At 42.4% G+C, this 17976-nt stretch overlaps 1 protein-coding gene across 3 annotated transcripts in view; it reads left to right on the forward strand.

Annotated features, from left to right (window-relative positions):
* Positions 1–17544, forward strand: part of TRAF5 (TNF receptor associated factor 5) — a 36522-nt gene extending 18978 nt beyond the window's left edge. For all 3 annotated transcript variants that reach the window (XM_028724717.2, XM_028724716.2, XM_028724718.2), the window contains exons 2-11: positions 2062–2289; positions 4612–4669; positions 6062–6163; positions 8385–8549; positions 9234–9311; positions 9653–9727; positions 9967–10059; positions 11634–11774; positions 12812–12980; positions 14751–17544. In XM_028724717.2, the coding sequence (XP_028580550.2) occupies positions 2066–2289; positions 4612–4669; positions 6062–6163; positions 8385–8549; positions 9234–9311; positions 9653–9727; positions 9967–10059; positions 11634–11774; positions 12812–12980; positions 14751–15328 (1683 nt within the window). In that variant the 5' untranslated portion in view covers positions 2062–2065 and the 3' untranslated portion in view covers positions 15329–17544. The remainder of the gene's footprint in view (positions 1–2061; positions 2290–4611; positions 4670–6061; positions 6164–8384; positions 8550–9233; positions 9312–9652; positions 9728–9966; positions 10060–11633; positions 11775–12811; positions 12981–14750) is intronic.
* Positions 17545–17976: the final 432 nt, after the last annotated feature.

Raw genomic sequence — 17976 nt, forward strand, 5'->3', positions numbered from 1 at the left:
TTTAGGAGCTGCGGAGCTCTTGATTTCCATGTCTCTAATGTCTATAAATATGCAAGAACTCAAGAACCACTTCTGCTGTTTTTGTAAATAACACACATCTTGTTTGTTACAATATGGAAATCACAGACATGGGGAGCAGAAAAGAAGAAAGAAGCACTAATTGGTATTAACCATTAGAAAAACAGCAGCAAATTAGGGAGTGCTGGGGAAAAAACAATAAAGCCAAAGCAAATGCTGTACATTATATTCTTTGTTCCTTTTTAGCTTGTGTAAAAATGCACGTTTTGAATTTAGCCATAATCATGTTAAAACAATGCAGTGCTTTAAACAAGAAGCATTCTTAATATGCAGTGTCCCTACAGCAGTTTGTTTTAATTCATATTGGGGAAAGGTAATTAGACTCTGGATTTTTAATGAGGCATTCAAAGGAATAATTAGCAGTGTTCCTCAACCCTTAAAAAAAAAGAGAATTTAAATTTGCCCTTTAAAAAAAGCTTTACTTTTGTTTGTAGGTCTAGTGCTGTGTGGTTTATTTTGCAATAGTGATCACATTATGGGTGTTTTTAGCTTCCTGGGCTGTGCAAAGGCTAAGCAAAGGCATTTAGCGTATAAACTGAACTGCAGCAAATGTTTTTCTCTGCAGGTTTATTTAGCAACCTCAACCAATCAAGTACCTAAAGCTTGGCAAGCTGTCCATCGAACCCCAAAACACAACTGTACCTGATTTGTAGCATAAAATGTTTCTTAATTGACCTGAACACACAGGCTACCATGCTACTTCTCTGGAGTAATTTGGTAGTATGTTTAGGCTTTTTGTTGTTAGTTTCTGAAGGTGTCTATTAGCCTGTGATGGATTTTTGCAAAGGAAAATCCCTGTTCATTTCCTTCAGGCAGAAAAAGCAAGGAGGAGGAGTGGTCTGGGATTTGAGTTACTTGGGAGTCAGCTTGCTAGTTGCTGAAGGGGAAAAGTCCCTTACTCCCTTCCAGCCTTATACCGTATTTTTTGCTCTATAAGACTCACTTTTTCCCTCTTAAAAAATAAGGAGAAATGTGTGTGCATCTTATGGAGCGAATGCAGGCTGCGCAGCTATCCCAGAAGCCAGAACAGCAAGAGGGATCGCTGCGCAGTGAAAGCAGCAATCCCTCTTGCTGTTCTAGCTTCTGAGATTCAGAATATTTTTTTCTTGTTTTCCTCCTCCCAAAACCAGTCTGGTGGTCTGGTGCGTCTTATAGAGCGAAAAATATGGTATTTCTTCACAGTAGGAGCATAGGATGCTGTGTTACACTGAGTCAGTCTGTTGGTCCATCTCATAGAATCATAGATTCTGTGCTCAGTTTACATATGCAGACTAGTGACTCTCCGGGCAGAGAGGAAATCTCCAACCCTATCTATAGATGCTGGAGATGGTTCTCGGGACCGCCTGTGTGCAAAACAGATGCTCTTCCATTGGACTTGCTTCCTTTCCCCTAAATGAGGAAATCTCATTAAGGAACACCGGCAACCTACAACCCAGCTAATGTAGAAGCTGAGAGCGTGAGCTGTGCTGTCCCATTCAAATCTCATCTCTGAGGTGCCCAGTCCCTGTCAGTGTTGAATGACATTTTAAGAAGATAGTGATGTAGAACAGTATGTCTGGGGTGGGTTTTAAGAACCACTTGGGTGTGGAAAGTTAAATGCCATATGTTACGACTTGGGTTTGAGGCAGGAAACGTATAAAAGTATAAACATAGAGCATTTGCTTCCTATCTCAAACGTTTGAACTCTGTGTCCTTTGAACACAAACTGAAGAAAATGTGTGCATACACACACACACACACACACACCCTGCTAATGTCTGAGTGATACTGTAAAACATACACCAAGGGAGAATAAATTAGTTTAGACCCATTCAAATATTGGCAATAATTAAGAACCACAGAAATCAAAGAGGGTGTGCTTCCTTTCCCCTCATGACTGTACATATTGAGCTGTTTGTAGCTCCAAGCCTGATACTCTTGAGATGTGAGGAAAGTATAATGATAGGTTCTCAGCTATCACTCTCTTCATTCTTGTGTTTGTAGCTCTATGCCCATGGCCGCTGAAGACCTTGCAGGCAACTTAGCAAATCTCTACATTCGGCAGAATTCTACCAGTGCCATTTCCTTAGACTTTGAGCCTAATGCCGACTATCAGTTTGTGGAAATCGTAGAAGAGCGATACAAATGTGCCTATTGCCACCTGGTCCTTCACAATCCTCACCAGACGGCATGTGGGCACAGATTTTGCCAGCGTTGCATAGTCTCTCTGAGGTAAGAAATGTCCCTTCCTTCTCTTACATTCAGATCCAAACCCTCCCTTTCCATCCCTGAAAACTATGTAAATTGTGTTTGTGTGAGGGCTGGGGAGCAGGATCCCATTTTGGGAGACCATTTTGGCAGGTGAGTAGTGCTGCCCACCTGTCAGTCACCTGACAGCACCATAATGTCAGGTGACCCAGCTTCAAAGGAAATAATCATGCGCTCCTGATTCTTCCTCTGCCGGAAAGCTTGAACTCAAGCTGTGCTTCAAAGGAAGATCCCTACTGCAAAAGCAATGTTTGTAGCCACAAAATCTGGATCGGCTACACTCAGGAATTCCTGAGTGAATTGGATCCCAGCATTATGTTGGGTGTGGGCTGATAGATGTGGCTTGGGGAAACAGATTTGTGGGCCAAATGAGGACCCCAGCCAAGCCTAATTATTCCTGCAACTCCACAAGCAATGTGAACAGCACATTACTATAATCCTAAGCTAATTTAGTTTTCCTCTTGCTTTAGTCAACACATTTTCCCAGGGCAAATTTTTAAAAATTTTGTGGACATCTGAGGCATGAGCAGTGCAATATTAAAACATTCTGAAATACCATTGACTTCAATGGAGGCCCTTTAAACACATACTTCGCTCTTCAGTAAAATGAATGGGGATTGGATACACTTTTGTCTGGTTCACGTCCATATGTTAGATGCGTTGTGATCTTAAATAAGGCTTATTATTGCAGCTTCCCATAGAAGCTGGTGGGTTTTTCTTTCTGGGAAGTCCCTCTTTCCAACGCTTGAAATATTATAGCAGTGATATTAAAGTGCTACAGGCTTGGTGTGGCTTTGCCGTAGAGAAGAGATGTAGAAAAATTTAAAAATGAAACTTTAACTCCGTCTTGTAAAAGCACCCTTTTGATTCACCTAAGTTTCACTTCAGAGTCATACTGGTTTCTTCCTTTCTGAAATGCCTGCACAGTTACTTTCTAGAGTGAAATTGAGACGCGGTAATTCTAAAGTGTCACTTAACTGTTCAATCATACGCTTGTCTACTTGGAAGTAATTCTCATTTGTTTCCGTTAAGCTTACTCCCAAGATAATGGGGTATGGGATGGCAGCCTAATGCTGCACGACTGTGCACATTTACATGGAAGTAAGAACCTCTGAGGGACGCGGGCGGCGCTGTGGGTAAAAGCCTCAGTGCCTAGGGCTTGCCGATCGAAAGGTCAGCAGTTCGAATCCCCGCGGTGGGGTGCGCTCCCGTCGCTCGGTCCCAGCGCCTGCCAACCTAGCAGTTCAAAAGCACCCCCAGGTGCAAGTAGATAAATAGGGACCGCTTACCAGCGGAAAGGTAAACAGCGTTCCGTGTGCTGCGCTGGCTCGCCAGATGCAGCTTTGTCACGCTGGCCACATGACCCGGAAGTGTCTCCGGACAGCGCTGGCCCCCCGGCCTCTTGAGTGAGATGGGCGCACAACCCCAGAGTCTGTCAAGACTGGCCCGTACGGGCAGGGGTACCTTTACCTTTACCTTTTAAGAACCTCTGAGCACTAAATAAATATGCATAGGATTGTGTTGTGTGGGTTTTAAGACTTATTGATGAGAAAGTAATAATTGATGTACTATGCCCTGGGATCACTAGTGTGGTGTAGGGCAGGTTTAAATGAAATAAATAAGAAGCAGCCCTTGCTTAATGACTCACTAGTATCCTTTGTTTATATCTGATCTATAACATAGTTTAACACTGGGCGGGGAGCCTACAGCCTTCCATATGTTGTTCTCCTACAATTCCCATCATTCCTGACCGCTGGCCATGCTGGCTAGGGTTATTGAGAATCCAGCAACATCAAGAGAACCACAGGCTCCCCACCCCTGTTTAACAGGACTGCTTTGACACTATGTTGATTTTTATTCAGTTTTTCCTCTTCTGCACAGTTCTTAGCATTTTTATGTGCTCTCAATTTATGTGACGGTTATTACTTAATGCTCAGTTAAGCTACTTGTTAGGTTGCCGGCTTTGTTAATTTAATTTCCTCTTGCAATTTCCCTTTAGCTCTCTGTATGGTAACATGGCAGTGGGACTCCAATTTAAAGAGGTGCTGCGAGTGTAGCCAACAGACTCTAGAATCATTTAAAATGGGTGAGGAGGACATTTTTGAGAAAAGGGTATGCTGAAATCGGCACCGGTCTAAAATGCAGCAAGATGAGGGATTTTAAAAATAATTCTTTTGTTCAGATAAAACTGGAATTTAATGGGCCAGCTATAATAGGCATATAATTTTGATCCTTTCCCCAGAGCAGATTTTTTAAAAAACCAAATATAACCTCTGATCTCTTTAGAGAACTGAATGCTGTACCCACCTGTCCTGTGGACAAAGAAGTAATAAAACTACATGAAGTAAGAAAATAATTTCTGTTTACATTCTTTGGAGGGTGCGGGGAGTCAATCGATTCAACAGTTTTGTGTGCAGTATTATTTGAATGTACGTGAAGAACCTATTCGAGTTTGGAGCCCAATGAGATTTTTATACCAGAATGTTTAAATAATTTTAATCATCAAAACATGAAGAACAAACTTGGAAATCCAGAGCTCCCAGGAATGGCCAGATCTATTTCCCCTCCTACTCCTGTTTTTAGGGGAAAGTGAGTTTTACAATTGTGAAGCAAGTTTATGGCTTCCTACCAGCCCTTCCTGTTAAGATTTCACATCATGCTAACACAGTCAAGAGCCTTTGGGCTGATCTTTATGATCCTGATCTGTATTATGAGGTGAGGCATTTCCTGTAAAATAGATACTATCTCAAGCCATTTAGGGTTTGTAGCTCAAAGCCACCACTTTGACCTCATGCCCAGAAAATAAAACTGCAACTACTGCAGGGGTGGAAAAATTATCTGTTCGTTTAGTTTATTTCCTGCCCTTTATCCATGGTAGCAAACACATCAGTAATCATAAATTTTGAAGTCGGCTTAAAACATTCTGGAAACCAGCGATTTTCAGGATTGACGGGTGCCTGGGTAAATAGGAACGTTTTAAAAACTTCTAAGTCAACAGTCGGGGAGAGAAGCGCACCTGAACAGGGAGGGCAATTCTACAAATGGGAAACTGACACTGAAATGGCCCTGTCACAGGTCAACAGCATCTGACCTCCGGCGGCACCCCCAAAAAGGCCTCCCCTGCCAATTGTGGGGTCTGAGTAACGGAAGGCTGTTGTCTCTGACCCACCTCCACAATAGGGCAGTTGCAGATTGGAGAGAACTCAAAGACAACAAACCTGAATAACAGAGAAGATGGAGCTGTGTATGGAACTTGAGGTGGATATTCTGTGTGTTGGGAGGAGGAGAGCTGAGATTTCTTCACCAGCGTAATCCTTCCTGTTCAAGGGGTTTGTTTGATATAATTTATGCTCATCTGATGCCTAGTTACTCTCTCTCCTCTAGACCCTTCAAGCATTTGAAACTAGCATTAACCTCACTCCCCAAACTTCAACACTGGAAACTAGTTTATCACATACCGTATTTTTTGCACCATAACACTCACTTTTTACCTCCTAGAAAGTAAGGGGAAATGTCTGTGCGTGTTATGGAGGGAATGCCTACGGGTGGCATGCCTAAGGATTTTCCTCCTCTAAAAACTACATGCGTGTTATGGTCGGGTGCGTGTTATAGAGCGAAAAATACGGTAATTTCCTCTGTAGCAAGACTGGCTTTTCATTAAGTTTTAAAAGATTATAGTGAATTATGGACCTTCTGCGTGTGCTTTGAAATAAGCTTTTATACTCTTTTTATTTAGGTTTTCAAAGACAATTGCTGTAAAAGGGAAGTTCTCAATTTGCAAGTGTTTTGCAGAAATTCACCAGCCTGTAATGCGAAAACGTCTCTGGGGCGATATCAGGTTTGCATTCCTCAACTCTTGATATCAATTGAGCCAAGTTTTTATGTCTTTCTGCCTTCATGAAGCAACTGCACTTATTACTAAAGCTACTCCCCCCCCCCTTTTCTTTTTTAATATACTTTTTTAAACATAATATATATTTTCCCATTATGAGTATGAGAAGCGTCAGCCTGTGTGGGTGGGAACGCACTGCAAATAAAAGACTTGATATTGCATTGCTCTTAAACTGCTTGTTTTACTCACTGGTACCTCAGTTTTTTTCTCTCTCTCCCTGTTAAATAGATCTCCTGTGGTTGTGGAAAAAAGGCAGGCCGTTGGCTTTGACCCTGCCAAATGTGTATTGAGGGCATAGGAGGGTGGGTGGGGGAGCATGAAGCATCTGTATTCTTCCCATCCAATCCCTGCAAATTCAAGGTGAATAGTGCAGCTTCTGTGATCTTACCACTTGATGTTATGCACATGGATTTATAAATCAGGCAGCAGTGAGCAAGAACATTGGATGCAAGTAATTTAGCTTGTCCACCCACAGCTTACCATATTGTTTGCTCTATAGGACGCACTTTTTCCCCTCCAAAAATGAATGGGAAATGTGTGTGCGTCCTAGGGAGCAAATGCAGGCTCCTTGGCTTCAGCGATAGCAACGTGAAGCCTCCGAAGCGCAGAGGGAGAGCTCCTCCCGCGCTCCGGAGGCTTTGCAATGCTTTCGCTGAAGCCCTTGAAGCCCCCGGAGTCCAGGGAACTCCCGCTGCGCTCCGTGGGCTTCAGGCAGCTATCTGCAAGCCTTCGGAGCACAGCAGGAGTTCCCACCGCGCTCCGAAGGCTTGCGGATGGCCGCCTGAAGCCTGGAGAGCGAGAGGGGTCAGTGCACACTGATCACTCTTGCTCTCCAGGCTTCGCTTCGCTGGAGAGGCGCTGCACAGTTTTCCCTCTGCGTAGCGCCCCTTCAGTGAAGCGGGAGGAGAAATGGAAGGGGCTCCATTTCTCCTGCCGCTTCGCTGAAGGGGCGCTGAGCAGAGAGGGGGAGAATTTTTCCCCCTGTTCTCCCATCCTATGCGTCCTATAGAGCGAAAAATACGGTATTTATTTCATTTATAAGTCACCTTCCCACACACCCCAAGATGCTCAAGGTGCTGTACATGGTACACACACACACACACACACACACACACACACACCATTTTATCCATTTGTGCATTAAATTTGTGTGTTCTTCTCAAAAGGGAAGAACAGAAAAGAAACTTGTCTTAATTGTGCCAGACGTGCTTTATATTGGCATTTGGGGCATCTAAAAGGGGGGGGCTTCTTTACAGCAGAGTGTAAAAGCCTAGGAACATGCCTAGGTAGAAACCGGTGTGGTCTTAAGGCAAATGTTTTGTAGGCAAAGATGGAAGGGACGCTGAGAGTCATCTAGTCCAGCCCCCTGCAATATAGGAATCTCAACTTAGAATAATGGAACAGTAACCCTCTGGGGCAGATTTGGGGACAGCACAGGGGGAGAAGAAGGAGGAAATTAATTAGATGAATACATCAGAAGCTGCCTTATATTGAGTCAGTCCATTGGTCCATGTAGCTCAGTACTGTCCACTCTGGCTGGCAGCAGCTCTCCAGGGTTTCAGACAGGGGTTCCTCCCAGCCCAACCAGGAAACGCCAGGGATTGAACTCGGGACCTTCTGTATACAAGACGGATGCTCTACCCCAGCTTTTCCTGTTGTTATTATTATTAGAATTAGAATTAGAATATACCCGGAGGTCTCAGGGCGGTTCACAGAATAAAATCAAAATATAAAACCACAAAATACATAATCAAAATAAAAACAACAACCCAATAACCCCCCCCAAAAAAACCCCCTCACATTTTAAAAGGGCATAGTAGAAGGAAGCAGGACTCTGAAACCAACAACAGAAGAAGAAGGATTTGTGCATGGCAATGGGAAAGGAAAAGACAGAGGCTTATGGAGGAAGAGAGAGATGTGACTGTCCCCACAACAAATGCTTTATTGAGAAGGTGTGGCTCACTGCATTACCCCATGATTGTGCGCCCAAAGGTACAAGAAACCAACAGAATATAGGCACAATGTTGTTGACTATGGGGTTTTTAGAGAGACATCTGACCTCCCTTGCAGATCCCCAAATGCGGCATGTTTTATGTGCCTCCTGTACATACTATGGTGATGTTTATGATGCAGGTAATATATGGTAGTACACGGTTCTGCTTTACAGGATCACCTACAACAGTGTTTGTTCGAAAGCGTGCAGTGCACTAATGAAGGATGTTGTGAAAAAGTTATTCGGAAGGATTTGCAAGAACACCTAGGTTTGCAGTGCAGCTATCGGAAGGAACTGTGCCAGTACTGCAAACAGCCTGTGACTTCAATTGATTTAAAGGTAAAATGTTAGGAAAAATGTCTCCAAAACACGGTGGAAAACCCTAAATGTGACTCTTCCCTCTCTCTCTATATGAGCAATCTCATATATATATATATATATATATATATATATATATATATATATATATATATTGCTCTCCCTCTTCTTTCTGTCACAGCCTTGAAGAGCTTAAACTACGATGATAACATGCACTTCTGTTTCTCTGTTATACCTGTGTTAGGTGTAGCATTGCAAGTCCCAGGCTGCTGTGGTGTGTTGGTTGCAGGCCAATAAGCTCAGATTGAATTGTCTGTGCATATTTCTAGACATGGGCCATTTACTTTTTATTCCACTGTAGAAGAGAGAGAGAAATGAGAAGCAATAAATAAATAAATAAAAATCGGGGAGGGATGTAATGACAATAAGTCTGTAATATGCAGCAGGTTAGAAATGCCTACCTTATATATGAAAACCACAATTGACTGGAGCATTGTGCATTCCTCCTCTCCCCCCCCCCCACCCTTGGAGTGATGGAAAGTGCGCAGGAGTGCTTGAAAAAGCACTATTGTTCATTTCAGTTGGACTTGCACTGTCGTTTCCTAGTGGATGGTCAACATGATTGCTTCTGCCTTTTGGGTTTGTGTTAAATAGAACCAACCTCTTCATTTCTCTTGAATAACAGATTTCCCAATGTGTTTTCAGACTCACGAGAGAACAGATTGTCCCGATTATCCCTTGATTTGTCCTCATGGCTGCCCACAGATAATTCTGACAAAAGAGGTACAATGTTATTTTCATTTCATTGCAAGATAACAGTGTTGTTGAGAGAAGAGCAAAATAGTCCCTAGCTGTTGCTAGCCTCTGCATGTGGCAGTACGAGTTGCCACCCTTCTTCGTGTTAGTAATTATGTGACATTGCCATCCATGCATAATGTAAGAGCACAAAGTAGCATCTGTGGACCGCTTTGTTATTGTCATTGTCCATGACTAGATTTGGTGACGATGCAGAGAATGTAATCTAGTTCCTTTTTGTACTTCTTTTGCAGGAAATAAAGGTCATAACGCACAAACCTTCTTCACCTATAATTAATGTGTGATTTAAAACTTGTTAATATTTGCAGGTAGAAGAGCATGTCGCAATATGTCCGGAGGTGAAAATTGATTGTCCTTATAAAAAGTATGGCTGTTCTACAAAGGTATTGTAATGCAATCATCCATGGTCCTACAGTAGTGTCTCTTTCTGCTTCATCCTCCTTTTTTTGTTCCTCTGGTTTAATTTTTTCAGAATATCCCTGCTGAGATTTTCCCCTTGTTATGTTTTTGTTTTGTTTTGATTTGATTTTTTTTTTTTGCTTTAGAATGATTTTAAATCTGTTTAGTTTCTAATGTGTCAGGTTAGCTTTGTTCTCACTACATGTTTATATTCTCATTTTAGATTAAAAGAGGAAAACTTTCAGAACATGAGAATATGTACTTGAGAGAACATATGCTTCAAATCTTAGATAAGAACTCAAAGCTGGAAGATCAGGTATAGCATGGCATTTCCTCTCAAACCCTTCAGCGTCTAAGTGGAAACAAGCGACAGTTCTAAAAATTCAAAGAGGTTCCAAAGAGGCTAAACTTCCCTTAGTTCCACAAGTGTCTTACACATGTACTTGTGCAATTTGCTAATTTTGGAGAAATTACTACTGCTTGTGAGATCTTTATTGGAGACAATTGCCCACACACACAGTAGCTAGTTGGGGGCGGGGAACCACACACCCACACCACTTTTACATACCCTCATTACAGATTCACAGTAGCACTTTGCAGAAGGGAGTATGCAAATTAGCAAGAAGGTAATTTGCCTCAAGTACTTTTTCATGTAGCAAACTAGAAGGAAGGATGAGGTTTGGTCGAAAATATAGATGCAGACAGAAGTCTGGAGCCCTGGGCAAAAAAATGTTGCTAATTCAGAATCTGTAGCTTGACAGTTATCTTTTTTTATTATTACATGCAAAAAGTCCCTTTCTCCCCCTTTGAAGGCCCCTTCCCTTTGCATTTCCATATGATTGCAGTACTGTTGTTGTTATTACGTTAAAGTCTGGGTGCAGTGAAAGCTTTTGTGTGAAGAAAGGGCAAGTAGTAACACTAATCTTCCATATATCTGCTTCAGTTTTATTTCTGCAGTGCTTTTGGCACCCTTATTGTTCTCTGAAGGGTGTTTATGTGTCAGGGGCCATTTGGTACCTTCCAACATTTATAATGTGTAGTGATCCTTCATTTGAATAAGATGAACTTTAGAAAGTTGGCTTGAAACAGGAAAGCATGATTCAGTTCCTCATACCATGCAGAAACTGTTTTGTGTGTGTGTGTGTGTGTGTGTGTGTGTGTGTGTACGCGCGTGAGTGTGAGTGTGTGTTCTACAGAAAGTCACTGTGAGGTTAGGTGTCACTTTTCTTAGGAAAGAAAAATCTTCTGAATCTAGCAGCATGGTACTCATTGATGCATATTTGAACCACACCCTAGAAACAATGGGTTTTGATTGTTGGCTACCACTTTTTCTGTTGCTATTGATGTGTGTAGCATGCATCAGTGTGTGTGTGGGGGGGATTGTACACACTGTAAACTTTCCAGGGTGTCCTTGTTGGCATGTGTCTGCCTTAGGAGACAATGGAGGAGTGTGTCTTCGTGGGTGAAGTCAAACTATGGGAGAGTTACAGTGCCTGCTGTGGCTGTAGAAACCGATGCAGGACAGACATGTTTTGTTGCAGCTGAGGCAAAATCAATCTGTCATAGTCCTAGGCAGTGGACAAAAACAGAGAGATTGTTAAGCCTCTGGTGGGCTACCATACTTGGTTGTTGGGTCTGTGTGGATCACAAGTTAAAAACTGACCCAGTTGAAAGTGATTGTGGGAATTATCCTTGGGCTGTTACTTAGCTTGTCCATCACTTAACAGCTGAGCAAACCCTCTGGGTTGTATTCAGTGTTAGCTCTAACATGGGTCTACTTTGAGCATTAGCTGAATATAATCCTTGCTTCATAATTCAGTTTTTTTATCAGTTTTTGTGTCTTTTTAAAAATAAAATGTTGAATTTACACCTTCGCATTTCATTTTGTAGATCTCCGACCTTTATAACAATCTTGAACACAAAGAGAGAGAAATACAGCAGCTAGCAGACACAATTAAGAAGTGTGAGAGAGATTTCAGGCAGTTTACACAGCTGTACGGTAAAAATAGCAATTTACTGGCAAGCACTCAGGTAATCCCACCCTCCTTCCTAACAGAGTTACTGCTTCAAAGAAAACACAGCAGTATCTTTGTGGAGATACTGCCTGTGCTGTGCTAGATTCAGTTTAAAATGTGAGGTTTTCTGGCTCTGCTTAGCCTGGGCATCATTTCCATTTTGTTTTCATAGTTCATTCGCATGCTGAAAGCAAAAATGGATTCCCACCCCTCTGTGCTTTCAGATTGCACATGTGTGGTGATTGTGGCCTGCATGCATTGGGCGAAACCCACATAACTGGGATACAAAATTGAAGTTTGCATGCTCTTGATAAAAACAATTATTTATGCAGCTCAATTAGTGAACAGAAACATTGGAGACTTATGGTACATTAAGGACTTATGATATAATACATTTGTTAAGTTTTGCAATCTATGGTCCACCCAATGAAATGTTTTCCTGATTAGCATATATTTATTTTCCTGTGGGGAGGGGACTGCAAACAGAAAAGAAATGAAATGCAGAAAAGTACAGTTTGGGATATGTAACATGAGAATTCCATAAACCAACAAAATAACCAACAAAATAACAAATCTCCAAGAACCTCCAATCTAAATTTTAGCAGTGGGGTGGAAGAAGGGCACTAGGAACAAGCACTTTCTTAAAGCTATACCATGGCATGGTACTAAAGCAGAAGGGTTAAAACTGTCACAACTGTTGAGATTGCAGTGAGGAAGGAAGGAAATATCCTGAAACCGTTGGGAAAGATCATTGCTGCAGACATAGCATCAACCATGAAATGTGGGAGTAAGCAAAGAGGACCAGGGGATAGAAAACTATTTGTGCAAGACAAAGCCATTGGACTTTTTCGGCTCGCACAATTGAGATCGTGACGATAGACGATTTATGATCCTAACTGAAAAGAAACCTTTGGAAAAACTCTTAAGGAGGAGGGAAATGCAGTCAATGATAGAAGACTTTAATAAACAATTTGTAATACTAGTTTGTCGTCTTCAATTTTGTTTTAAAATTGCATGTCTTCTCCCTTCTCTCTCATCCCCATCTCACTGAAGACTTTGGCAATTCACATTGATAAGTCTGCCTGCCTGGAAACACAAGTGAGGCAGCTGGTGCAGATGGCAAATCAGCAGCAGAGTAAATTCAGCCTGAGACCACTTCTGGAGACCATTGATAATATAAAGCAAAAGGTTGCTTTCCTGGAGTCATACGAGCAGCGTTTAGGTACCTTGGGGATTCTTCTCTTCCTAAAGTGTTTTGGTGTTATGGGGGTAGTAAGCTAGTCTAGTTTAAAGGTAAAGGTAAAGGTACCCCTGCCCGTACGGGCCAGTCTTGACAGACTCTAGGGTTGTGCGCCCATCTCACTCTATAGGCCGGGGGCCAGCGCTGTCCGCAGACACTTCCGGGTCACGTGGCCAGCGTGACATCACTGCTCTGGCGAGCCAGCGCAGCACACGGAAACGCTGTTTACCTTCCCGCTAGTAAGCGGTCCCTATTTATCTACTTGCACCCGGGGGTGCTTTCGAACTGCTAGGTTGGCAGGCTCTGGGACCGAGCGACGGGAGCGCACCCTGCCGTGGGGATTCGAACCGCCGACCTTTCGATTGGCAAGTCCTAGGCGCTGAGGCTTTTACCCACAGCGCCACCCGTGTCCTAGTCTAGTTTACTTAAGATCTAAAATTTAAAAACGCCATTGAGGGGAGTTGAGGCTTTAACAAGTTTATTTGTGTACAGTGGTACCTCGCAAGACGAACGCCTCGCAAGACGGAAAACCCGCTAGACGAAAGGGTTTTCCGTTTTGGAGGCGCTTCGCAAGACGATTTTCCCTATGGGCTTGCTTCGCAAGACGACAGCCCATAGGGAAATATCCGGGACAGCGGGGAAGCGCAGCGCGTCTTCCCCACTGTCCTCGGACCTCCTCCGAAGCCTGGCGGTGGGGCGGGAACACCTGCCCCCGCCACCCGGCTTCGGAACGATGCTCCGAAGCCGGGCGGCGGGGAGGGAACACCTTCTGAAGGCTGGCGGGGGGCGAAAGTCTTTGTCCCCCCTGCCTGCCTTCCCAGGGGCTTTTAAATCGCCCCGGACAGCGGAGAAGTCCTCTGCTGTCCCGGGGCGATTTTAAAATGCCGCCCGCCAGCATTTTAAGATCGCCCCGGACAGCGGAGAAGTCCTCCGCTGTCCCGGGGTTTTTTAAAATGCTGGGGGTGGGAAGAAAAGCCCTTGTCCTCCCCCCCCCCCAGCCTTCAGAAGAGGTCCGGGGACAGACTGTCCCCGGACCTGGTCTGAAGGCGGTTTCCCTAGGAACGCATTAATTGATTTTCAATGCATTCCTATGGGAAACCGTGCATCGCAAGACGAAAAACTCGCAAGACGAAGAGATTTGCGGAACGAATTAATTTCGTCTTGCGAGGCACCACTGTACTTTTCTCAGCAAACCACATAGTTACCTAGTGGCACACTGGTCTCCTGCGTTCCCTATGTGCTCTCCTTTGGGATTAAAGAAAGCCATTGCTTGAATTGTTATTTTGCTGGTCTTTTTGGGGGGGAGGGGTTAAGCATGGAAGGGGTTGTGCTCTTCCTCTTTTAAGTTTTTTTTTTACAAGAGGTTTGCATGTCAAAGAGTTTAGAATCCAAATTCATGTATCCTACTAAAAACGGACAGACCACTGACTTCAGCGTTGCCCCCAATCTGCAGAAAAAAATAGGTTGCATCACAAGGAATGGAGCTGTTATTGCCAGGCTCTGAACAGTTGCTCTAGATCAGTGATGGCCAAACTTAGTCCTCCAGCTGTTTTGGGACTACAGTTCCCATCATTCCTGACCACCGGTCCTGTTAGCTAGGGATGATGGGAGTTGTAGTCCCAAAACAGCTGGAGTTTGGCCCTCACTGCTCTAGATAGTTAGATGTTAAATATGTAAAAATGATGTCTAATACAAACTTTGTAAGTCTCTGTATGTAACCCTCTTTTATCTCCCCACATTTCTTTCTCTTAGTTGTTCTGGAAGACTTGTCCAACCAACATGATGTCCATCTCAGTATCCACAGGGCACAACTTAACAAAAACGAAGAACGGTTTAAACTTCTAGAAGGGACAAGTTACAATGGGAAACTGATCTGGAAAATTGTCGACTACAAGATGAAGAAAAAAGAGGCTATGGAAGGACTCTGTCCCTCTGTAGTCAGCCAGCCTTTTTACACCAGCCGCTGTGGGTACAGGTTGTCTGCCAGAGCATACCTGAATGGGGATGGTTCAGGAAAGGGCACTCACGTTTCCTTGTACTTTGTAGTGATGAGAGGAGAGTTTGATTCGTTGTTACCGTGGCCTTTCAAGCAAAAGGTCACACTTATGCTTCTGGACCAAAGTGGGAAGAAACATCACATAACAGAAACCTTTAAAGCCGACCCTCACAGCAGCAGCTTCAAGAGACCTGAAGGAGAGATGAATGTTGCCTCAGGGTGTCCTCGGTTTGTTGCTCATACTGTGCTCGAAAATGCGAAGAATACATACATCAGAGATGATACACTCTTCCTGAAAGTAGTGGTGGATTTAACTGACCTCGAGGAATTATGAGAGAACTTGGAAGAGAACTGTTAAAGGTGATGATGGCTTGGTGATTTAACTGGATTGCTTTCAGACAACAGGGAAAAGCTGCTATTCACTCTGCTGACCTACTTTTATATTCTTTTTTGATAGTTTTGACTACTTCTTTGGTACTTTTTCAACTTGCATTAAGAAAACTGGTCAAGTCTCTAATGAGGTGAATTTGAAGCATATAGCAAAACTTGGTATTTGAGAGAGTTTTTTTATGTCTGAAAAGCTCTTAACTCAGTCATTATTTATCTCAGGAGACACATTATCAGGTGATACTACAGCAGAATATTCCAAAACCCAAATGCAGCTTCATCAGTTCTTCTCACTCTGTTACAAGCATTGCTAGAGGTGCTATTCACTAGGGAATGTTTGGGGCATTTCACAAGTTTGGGGCAAGAATTCTAACATTAACTTGGGCTGAAGGTTAGATTGACACACTTCCCATCTACCCCACTGACATTCTGATCCTATGTATTTTTTAATTCATTGGGATTTGCTCTATTAGGCCCTATTTCATAAAATGCATGACTTTGGCATCTTTTGAAAGCAAATCTAGGATCTAGGAAGATCACTAGATCCTGATTTTAAAGCACTTCAGTTAGTTGAAAGTTTTGCAAGTAGCAGTCCTGTGGCACTTCTAGGGTGAGTTCGCATGTGTGCGCAACACAAACAATCTGATCACCCACAGTTTGATAGCTCCTGTAATGCCCGTTGTGATAGGAGTTGAATAGAAAGAACCAGACCTTTTTTTCTTTTTAAAAATGTTTAGGGGTACTCTCATTTTGACTCAAGAAAATCACTATTTTATAGTTCAGATCGGAAAAAATAAATATAATAAATGGACAAAAGTACAAAGATTCACAAAATGTTTAGTGGTTTGTGTCCCCCCAGAAAAAAAGCACTGGAAAGAACATAGTTGAGCATCCATAGTTCCATATGAACTTTTCTAGGGAAAAATCTCTCCGGCCACCCACTTTATTACCGGTAATCTGCTTGCTTCAGATATCAGAATGAATAGGGTGATTGAACAGTTGCCTTTATTTTATTTTTTTAATTGCATGGAATTTGGGTTCTCCGCATAGATGGGTTACAGCAAATAACACAGAAAAGCACTTTACAAAAGCTATCCCATTATTTCTATGTAAATATGGATGTGATGTTTTCCTGCAAAGGAGAGTCTTGATAGTTCCATAAACGCAGAGATTAATATATTGAAACCAAAAGTCCATGGTGGGTTTTTTGGGGGCGTGAAATCAGCAAGAATTATGAGCACTGAACTTATTTTAATACATAGGTGTGTGGCTGAAATCAGATATACTTTGAAGTTGCCACAAGAACGTTGTTTTAATTCTCTTTCTGCTCCCTTCTTTCTAGTTGATGTAATTTGCCATACTAGGGTGTTGTGAGGATTTATTGCATTGATGTTGTAGTTTTTCAGCATGAAAGGGTGGCGCTTTAATAGATATAGTGTAAGGGAGTTTGATGTTGAGTGTGTAGGTGTATTTTCAAAACAACTTGGAAAGCATGTTCATTTTTGTCTAAACTGAATTGCCATCTTACAAGCACTGAATTATTTTTACTCTTTAATGACAGGTTGAAATGCAAGTAAGGCTGTGAGTTTTTTCAGGGATGTGAGATCCAGCCCTGAGGCATTACCAGGCACTTTGCAATACTCTTTCCGCATCCTCTCAGAATGGGGTCACTGCTCACTGCTTTTAATAGCATTGTCTACTATTCTTGTTTCCTTACTATGATGGGGCTTGCAACCACAGCTGGAATAGCAGGGTGACAAAGGAAGCATTGTGGCATACACCTAGTGGGTTCCAAGTTCTGAAAGATGGAATTCTCTAGGCTGGGATTTGCAGCCATATCACTGCCTTGTGTGTTAATTTTTTTGTAAAGTTGACCACATTTATTAAAGAGGCTGTAAAGCTAAAATTGCTTTCTTTCCTTTTTTTAAAGAAAAGCAGTTTTCTAATTCTTTTACTAATGAGAATTTGTAAGTCCTTCCCTTTTTTAATACAGGAGGGAATTTGCTTTAAATATTCCATTTTAATACCTGGGCCCCATAAAGTTTACATTTCTGTGCCAATTTGTTGATATGTTCTTAGATATGTTTGATGTATTTATTGCTGTAGGTTTTTAACCTTTTGTTATGAGTGGTTCACATTTTTCAATAAATATTAAAAAGCCAATGGTTCTTAAATGACTCATCTGAATGAAGTATTGCTGAATTCTTGAGCTCTCAAACAGCTTCTAAAACAATGCCTCCTTATTGCCACCTTAATTTTTGTAGACACAGTAGAACACACAAAACTTGGGGTTGGGGGAAGAGGTTAGGTATACATAATCCTCCAGCCCCAAGAAGGAAAAGTAGTCTGGAAATTGATCTACCGTAATTTGGGAGGTTATTATTGGGAAGGTAGTAAAATGTAGTAAAAACTGTCTTCCCTGATAGCTCACCTGAGCTGCTATGCACTGAGCTGACTGGCTCTCTATAGAGGGGTGGGTGGGAGAGAAAATATTTTAGCTACCTTTCTACACGTGTACCTATTGTTCTGAAATAGTCCTTCCATAACAAGCCTGCCCAAAATTATTCTCAATAAGTGAAAAGACTGCAATTCACA

This window comes from Podarcis muralis, chromosome 3 (genome assembly GCF_964188315.1).
Source record: "Podarcis muralis chromosome 3, rPodMur119.hap1.1, whole genome shotgun sequence".
Taxonomy (NCBI): domain Eukaryota; kingdom Metazoa; phylum Chordata; class Lepidosauria; order Squamata; family Lacertidae; genus Podarcis; species Podarcis muralis.